General features: G+C 39.8%; 1 protein-coding gene across 1 annotated transcript in view; it reads left to right on the top strand.

Moving 5' to 3' along the window:
• The first annotated feature begins 214 nt into the window (after nt 1-214).
• gmpr2 (guanosine monophosphate reductase 2) overlaps nt 215-9,181 on the top strand; it is a 33,079-nt gene continuing 24,112 nt past the window's right edge. Inside the window, exons 1-4 of the mRNA XM_060936813.1 lie at nt 215-451; nt 6,618-6,838; nt 7,025-7,144; nt 7,320-7,403. Of these exons, the coding sequence (XP_060792796.1) occupies nt 6,752-6,838; nt 7,025-7,144; nt 7,320-7,403 (291 nt within the window). The 5' untranslated portion in view covers nt 215-451; nt 6,618-6,751. The remainder of the gene's footprint in view (nt 452-6,617; nt 6,839-7,024; nt 7,145-7,319; nt 7,404-9,181) is intronic.

The raw sequence follows: 9,181 nt of genomic DNA, 5'->3' as shown, positions 1-9,181 counted from the left end.
ACCACATTAGCAATGTATAGAGTGCATTTCTGATTAGTTTAAAGTGATCTTCATTGAAAAGAACAGTGCTTTTCTTTCAAAAATAAGGACATTTCAGAGTGACCCCAAACTTTTGAACAGTAGTGTATATGTTTGAAATGCTTGGTACAATGCATGCATGCTAATTCGTTTGTAAAAAAAAAAAAAAGGTGAAAACAGCGAACCTGGCAACACTGAGACAACTACGACAGTTTGTCGTGAAAACCGTGCTCGCTTTGTAGTCTATGTAGAGAGACCACTGTGAGAGTTAAAGAGGACATTTTGGGTGATAAAACTACACTCGGCGCTGCAGCTCACATCACTGTAAATGTCCAAGAAGCAAAAACCGCCTTTTTTCATATCACTTCCTGGAAACAAAGGTGAACCGCAGTGTGTTCATCACATTCTGCAGGGACACTGAAAGCAGCACAAGGTAACGCTTCACCCTGTATACACTGCTTATATCTGCATATGGGCATGTTTACCTATACATATTACCTTTTATTGTAAGCTGTGTATTAGATACCAGCACATGTCCTTTAACTTCCGGTATAACAGTGAGCAGAGCTGGAACTGGCTTCCACATGGCCCACTAATGCTACTCTACTGTGATACAGTCTGGGCAAAAAGCCCTAGGCACTCTGTGTATTTATGTATTTATCTTAAGTACAAACTTTTGTGGATTTTTATTTTATTATTTCTACGGTAACAAGTCAGTACAGAAGCGTTTTAGATTTCCAGAGATTTGTTTATCAGCACAATATTAAATGTTTATACACTACCGTTCAAAAGTTTGGGGTCGCTTTGAAATGTCCTTATTTTTGAAAGAAAAGCGCTGTTCTTTTCAACGAAGATCACTTTAAACTAATCAGAAATGCACTCTATACATTGCTAATGTGGTAAATGACTATTCTAGCTGCAAATGTGTGGTTTTTGGTGCAATATCTCCATAGGTGTATAGAGGCCCATTTCCAGCAACTCTCACTCCAGTGTTCTAATGGTACAATGTGTTTGCTCATTGCCTCAGAAGGCTAATGGATGATTAGAAAACCCTTGTACAATCATGTTAGCACAGCTGAAAACAGTTGAGCTCTTTAGAGAAGCTATAAAACTGACTTTCCTTTGAGCAGATTCAGGCCAAGTTTACATTAGACCGTATCTGTCTTGTTTTCTTCGCGGATGCACTGTCCGTTTACATTAAAACACCGGGAAACGGGAATCCGCCAGGGTCCACGTATTCAATCCAGATCGTGTCTGGTCCGGTGCTGTGTAAACATTGAGAATACGCGGATACGCTGTGCTGAGCTCTAGCTGGCGTCTCATTGGACAACGTCACTGTGACATCCACCTTCCTGATTCGCTAGCGTTGGTCATGTGATGCAACTGCTGAAAAACGGCACGGACTTCCGCCTTGTATCACCTTTCATTAAAGAGTATAAAAGTATGAAAATACTGCAAATACTGATGCAAATACTGCCCATTGTGTAGTTATGATTGTCTTTAGGCTTGCCATCCTTCCACTTGCAAGTGGTAAGTGACGCGCATGCCCAATATGCACTGAGATCACACACACAGCGGCTCAGTCCCGAATCACTGCTCGCGCGCTTCACTCGCGTGCTCTGTGAGCTGCGCAGGGCCGGAGTGCGCACCCTCCAGAGGGCACTCGCTGTTCAGGACGGAGTGATTTGGAGCGCAGGATGCCTGCGGAGCCAAGCGTATCCGTGTATTGGTGTTGCTGTGTGCACGCGAATCGTGTATTGGCGTTGCTGTGTGCACACTAATCGTTTTAAAAATGTTAATCTGATGATCCGCTGATACGGTCTAATGTAAACCCCACCTCAGGCTACATCCACACGACAACGGCAACGAGATCTCATCTCATTATCTCTAGCCGCTTTATCCTTCTACAGGGTCGCAGGCAAGCTGGAGCCTATCCCAGCTGACTACGGGCGAAAGGCGGGGTACGCCCTGGACAAGTCGCCAGGTCATCACAGGGCTGACACATAGACACAGACAACCATTCACACTCACATTCACACCTACGGTCAATTTAGAGTCACCAGTTAACCTAACCTGCATGTCTTTGGACTGTGGGGGAAACCGGAGCACCCGGAGGAAACCCACGTGGACACGGGGAGAACATGCAAACTCCGCACAGAAAGGCTCTCGCCGGCCCCGGGGCTCAAACCCAGGACCTTCTTGCTGTGAGGCGACAGCGCTAACCACTACACCACCGATGGCAACGAGATTTTATTAAAAAAAAATATCACGTCCACATGGACAACGGATCAGTAAAATATCAGGTACATATGGCAACGCAACGCTTGCTGAAAACGATGCAGTACACATGCCACACCTCTACGTGCGCTGTAAGACGGTCCCATCGGAGACACCAGAACAATAGAAGAAGTAGAACGCATGCGCATAAACCCCTTCTTCTACCCGGCGTGAAGCACTCACAGGAACAAGCACACAACAACAAGAAGAAGATGGCTGCTACTATGCATGGAAATTGTGCCTTCTGTGTGTACAAATTAGTTTTATTAGTGTGCATAGTTTTATATAACTTAATTTTCTTATTGTGTGTGAACATTTTGAAAAGCATTTTTGTATAATTTATATAACTTTTTTTATATTGTGTGTGAACATTTTGAAAAGCAGTCTTATCCAATAAAAAAAAAGAAATTCAAGAAATGGTTCAGTTACTTGTTTATTTAAAAGAAAAGCTGTATACAAAAGTGAATGCAATGCAGTGGTTCATGCAAAACAGCGAGAGTGCTGCTTGTTCTAGTCATGTGGTTGTGACGTCATCATAAACAAATCTGTTCTACTCATCCAGACGACTTCGCAACAGCGCCATTGCCAGATTTTTCCACTCTGGAACCCGTTCTCAAAAAATATCGTTTTGGGGCACCCAAAACGCCGGTGCTGTGTGGACACCAGGCCGAAACGATAAACAGTTTTATCAGATTCACCTAAATCCATTGCCGTGTGGACAGGGCCTGAGTTTCTGGAGCATCACATTTGTGGGGTCGATTAAATGCTCAAAATGGCCATAAAAATGTCTTGACTATATTTTCTATTCATTTTACAACTTATGGTGGTAAATAAAAGTGTGACTTTTCGTGGAAAACACAAAATTGTCTGGGTGACCCCAAACTTTTGAACGGTAGTGTATCTGAGCAGCATATTACACAAGAGCGCACTTTTCAGAATAAAAAAAGAAGACATAATGAAGGCTGCTGGGTTTTGGTGCAAAATTAAGAAGCGAGTGTGACAAAGTGTCCAGAAGAACTGTGGCTGGTTCTGAAAGATTCTCAAACCTACAGTTCATTTCTTTATAAAACTCCACTCACTGTACCTGAGACTACTATTTTTTTTATTTTTTTTTTTAAGCAAAGGGTGGTCTCACACCAAATATTGACACTTTTAAAAAATCTATTCGTGTTTACTCCTATTGATGGTATTTTTTTAAACATAACATTTAATTTCATTATTTTTGAAGGCATTTCTTTGTAAGTGCTCGGCATTTTTTCACTCAGGGTACACATTTGGAGAAATAAGATGTTATGCAGGTGTATTTTTTAAAAATGTCAAGTTTCTTGTATTAAACTTATATGTTTACATTAGGCGGCACGGTGGTGTAGTGGTTAGTGCTGTCGCCTCACAGCAAGAAGGTCCGGGTTCGAGCCCCGGGGCCGGCGAGGGCCTTTCTGTGCGGAGTTTGCATGTTCTCCCCGTGTCCGCGTGGGTTTCCTCCGGGTGCTCCGGTTTCCCCCACAGTCCAAAGACATGCAGGTTAGGTTAACTGGTGACTCTAAATTGACCGTAGGTGTGAATGTGAGTGTGAATGGTTGTCTGTGTCTGTGTCAGCCCTGTGATGACCTGGTGACTTGTCCAGGGTGTACCCCGCCTTTTGCCCGTAGTCAGCTGGGATAGGCTCCAGCTTGCCTGCGGCCCTGTAGAACAGGATAAACCGGCTACAGATAATGAGATGAAATGTTTACATTACTGTCATCGGATCACCACGGAGAACACTTCTTTTTAAATTTTGTTTCCGTGTTGATTCTTTCATTTGTTATGCCTTTTTGGTCCATTTTAGGGCTGTTTTGGCATGTTATACTGTTCCACTGTACATTGAACTGTATAACATCATACAAAATCCTACATTTCTAGTGCATTTTGTGCTATAAGATTGATATGAAATGATAATGTAGTATCTCTGCTTAATTTAATATATGCATATAAAGGAGTCATTTATCACCTGGCAAAAAATTTGCAGTTCTTTAACCCTCATCCTACCATGCTATTTTACACCTTAATCTTACCATGTGGGGTCCGTTTGGACCCCAATACTTTTCTTTAAAATTAAAGCTTATAAAGACAAAATCACCAGATAAGTTTTGTTCAGAACATCTTGTATTAATAACAGCAATACACTAAAGGGCCCAAGGCATAAAGAACACACTTAACCTTCATCCTACCAGCCAATTTTACATACACAAACTACCAGGCGGGGTCCGTACGGACCCCAGGAGGGAATACCTTGAAATCAATGCAGTAAGAACCAATTCAATGCAGCAAAGAGACATAACTTTATTGAAGAACAAAATCCACTATGGTTGAATATCAATGATGTATTATAAATGCAATAACATTGCAATAATATTGCAATAACTAGCATACATGTAGCAAATTATAGCGCCACAAAAAAAAATTGGCATTATATACATGATTTTTGCAGCTCATGCAGCTGTAAAACATTCTGGATTACAACTTAGGTCTTTTCTTACAGAATTTAAAACAAAAAAGTAATTGTAAAATAATTTAGGGCTTTTGTTTTGCAGCCTGTGCTTATTGCAGCAGTGGGGTCCACACGGACCCCAAGAAGGAATGCCTTGGTAGTTTCATTATGGAACATAAAAGAAATAAAAGAAGTTAACTTTCAGTGTGCTATTCAATTATAAAATGAAAGACAGATAAACTTTACTCTGGGGTCCGGTTGGACCCCAGTAACAAATTAATTATACCTTCACAATGCAAAGAGCTGATCTTCCGGTGCTTTAGTGTTTTACAGTAATTAAGACATAAATTCCGACAAATTCATAAAACGGTGAGGCAGTATGTCACATATTTTTAAAATGGCAAACAAACATATAGGTGCGGGGTCCAGATGGACCCCACTTGGTAGGATGAAGGTTAATAATGTGTCCGTCGTCATGTCAAATGACGTTTTTGGTCAGTGTTCTCAAAAAGGAACCCAAAAATTCAATCACTGATTCTTTTAATGGTCTCCATTTTGGTAGTTTCAATCTCTATATATGTAGGAATAATGCACAGAAAAATGTGTTGACTGTAAGGCACCGACACCTTTCAGCGTTGATTGAAAATGTTCACTGGGATAATGGAAAAAGCAACGTAGTCTCCATAGCCCTCTCTAAACTCGGGGTTTAATCAGGGTTAAAGAATTTCCCGTAATGTTTTTATAATTACCATGAGAAGTAAAGGTATAAAAATGCCTTTAGTTATTACAGACTTGAAGTAATTGCACTGAGTAGTGGTTTAATTGAGAAATGTAGTCTCCATAGCCCCCAACTCTTCATTAGGCATTTCTTCGTTAGAAAAGATATTTGATTCTGTGCTCATTGTATTTCATAATATTTCCAATAAAATATATCTAGTTATACCTTTAAATCTTTTCTTTTTTTTTCTTCTGTGGAAAAAAATATACACTGGTGTAGTCTCTGTAGCCCCCACCAATTCACCGAAACGGTGGTCTTGATCAACAGGCCATATCTTCTGAATCAGATGAGGATACATCATGAAATTTTCACACTGTAATATTAAGATATGTGGAAACAAAATGCACCGACTAAAAATCTGAAAACTAAGCTTTCAAAAAATGACCATTTTGGAACAGAAATGTGTACCCTGAGTGAAAAAATGCCGACTGTACGCCTAGTGCTCCATCACTACCTAGAGTGTCAGTGTTTTTATTGCAGGTAAAAATGCATAGCTTAATTATTATAGGAAACTTTGACGAATTTGTTTTTGCATCAGTCAAAAGGTTTACCTTTGGTATCTATATGCCATAATCCGTGCCATGATGCTGTGTACAGAGTTTAAATTCACTAAATGCCACAGGGATAATCAGGGATCTAAACCTACATCCGGATTTCTCTAAAGCTGCTTTGTGACCGCTGTAAAGATGCTATACATGTAAACACTGAATTGAATTTATTTCCACCTCCCTTTCATTCCCACAGCTGACATGTGAGAGATTTTTTTTTTTTTTTGAGAGCGTATAAGGTACTAGAACACACTCCGACACACAGCTTTTGGAGTGAGGATTTTATATTTAGGCAAAATCTGAAGTCATGTGACCCCAGACACCACAACTGAGTTACTACGTGATGATAGTGTATTGATATTAACATAATGAGGTTAAAAAAAATTTCATGAAAGCTTATTTTTTAATATTTTCACGCATCCCAGTATGAAATATTATAAACATTTTAAAGAGTGTTGTTTTTGAATGGACAGGAAGCTTTAGTCTTTTTACTTTCTGACACTTTTATATTTCTCATTCTTTCCCACAGGAGTGTGAGACAGTTTTCCTATCTGGTTAAACAGATAGTAGGTACAAAGAACACACTGCTACACAGAGCAGAGGCACTGTTTTCACAAAAACAGAGATACTGTATCAGTCCCGAGGGTACAAAGTGAAGCAGCCATGCCTCGCATCGAGAACGATATCAAACTCGACTTCAAGGATGTGCTGCTCCGTCCCAAACGCAGCACGCTCAAGTCCCGGAGTGAGGTACAAGGACGTCAGTTTAATTATTGCAAATTTGAAATATTTTATTGCTTTAATCATTTAAATTAGAAATGTGTTTAAAACGGCTGATTCTCAAAACCTTTATTTTTCATCACACGTTAAGTGTTTCTCACTCTCTTATATTCTCTCTTTTTTTAAAAAAATTATTTTAATACTCTTGTTTGTAAGGTGGACCTGATGCGCAGCTTTACTTTCCGAAACTCAAAAGGCAATTACAGAGGTATTCCCATTATCGCCGCGAACATGGACACAGTCGGAACCTTTGAGATGGCCATGGTACTGCATTCGGTACGAGTGTTATCGTGCTTCTTGTGTGCATCCTGTAATGTTTGACTACAATAAGATCATTGTTATTACAGAAAGTCAGTTATTTTTTTGTTCTGGGTTAATCTCACTTAATTTCATAAACTTCACTAAGAAGGTTAACTCTTTCACTCTCTCTTTTTGTACTCTTTTGCTCCAGTTTTCGCTTTTCACTGCCATCCACAAACATTACTGCATAGATGACTGGAAAGAGTTTGCAGCGAAGCATCCAGAATGCTTGGAGGTAAAAAAAAAGAGAAAGAAATCAAGCATGATTTGTCAGATTATCATTTCTATAGTATCAGCTCATTCATGAGGACTTGTATGACAGATGCTAGATGTAATTTAAGTCTAATAATAAACAGATGAAAAACATGTTATTTTAACTAAGAAAAGTCAATAATTAGCAATTATTCACTTCAGGCTCAGTGAATATTGGTGAATAACAAAGTTGAGGTTATTATTCACCGATATTCACTGAGCCTGCGGTGAATCAGAAAACGCATCTCCCATAAGGCAGATTCTACCATAACAGAGGCCAGTTAAGTTCCATCTCCTTAAATTGCTGAATTGATTATTTTGATCATTCTATTAAGTTTTTCTAGTAGCATTTGGGGTCTTGGACATTCACAGTAAATTTTAGGACAGTAGTCCCGGTAACTAATTAATAAAAGCCTGACATGACAGACATGCTAAATGACAATAGAAACACATCGGTTTCTATCATCAAAATCTGACAGACAAACTAACGTCTACCATCATATTCTGACAGACACTCTAGATGACAACAGCAACAAAACTGTTTCTTACATTATTAATCTGACACATTTAGTAATAATATTAAATACCTCATCACTAGAACCAAATAATAAAATATTGAAATAAAGAGGCGGCACGGTGGTGTAGTGGTTAGCGCTGTCACCTCACAGCAAGAAGGTCCGGGTTCGAGCCCCGTGGCCGGCGAGGGCCTTTCTGTGCGGAGTTTGCATGTTCTCCCCGTGTCTGCGTGGGTTTCCTCCGGGTGCTCCGGTTTCCCCCACAGTCCAAAGACATGCAGGTTAGGTTAACTGGTGACTCTAAATTGACCGTAGGTGTGAATGTGAGTGTGAATGGTTGTCTGTGTCTATGTGTCAGCCCTGTGATGACCTGGCGACTTGTCCAGGGTGTACCCCGCCTTTCGCCCGTCGTCAGCTGGGATAGGCTCCAGCTTGCCTGCGACCCTGTAGAAGGATAAAGCGGCTAGAGATAATGAGATGAGATGAGATTGAAATAAAGATAAAATTTATTTTCAAAATTGAAATATCAACAATAATTGTCAGAACAGTGACGATAGACACGACTGTGTCACTTTCGTGGGGAAATAACACATTGAAATGGCCTGTCGGCTGAAAGGGTCGCAAGTGGCTCTGATTTATCTCAACTTGCGATAGTTTTCCTCCAGAAAAATTTAAATATGAATGCACAAATATATTCTCAATGTTTCTATCGTCAAAAATTTCTATCGTCAGGATAGCTGACTGAAAATCTTACCTTGATTTATTTGATGAAATCTAGCTGTCAGAACTCCAAGTCTTGCCCGGAAGTAAATGTCTGCTGTCACAAAAATCATGCGCAGTAGAATTTCCTCTTTGCGTCAGTCAGCATGTGCGTGGTGAGGGCTTGAATTTTGCTATCGTCAGGTGCATTAGACTGACAGACTGACAATAGCATTTTTTTTTAAAATAACTGTGGGCTTCTCTCGTGAACGAAATAGTTTTTTCGCTGTTAATCTATTTCAACTCTATCTGTTGACACCCAAAAATGATAAAGCCTGCTTCCACACGATAACTACCAAAGATCCATAATGGCCGAGTCTATCGTCAGGTCATCTGACAGAAATTCACTGACGATAGCAACAGGGATAATGAAAGTGATTTTTAAAATGGGAGTTATGTCTGTCAGATATGTCAAAGAAATAGAACTTTATTCTTTAAAAATCTTTTATTGATATACTCAGTGTATTTTTAAATGATGTGCTGTTTT

Source organism: Neoarius graeffei, chromosome 1 (assembly GCF_027579695.1).
Source record: "Neoarius graeffei isolate fNeoGra1 chromosome 1, fNeoGra1.pri, whole genome shotgun sequence".
NCBI lineage: Eukaryota > Metazoa > Chordata > Actinopteri > Siluriformes > Ariidae > Neoarius > Neoarius graeffei.
This window is presented reverse-complemented; position numbering and strand designations above follow the sequence as displayed.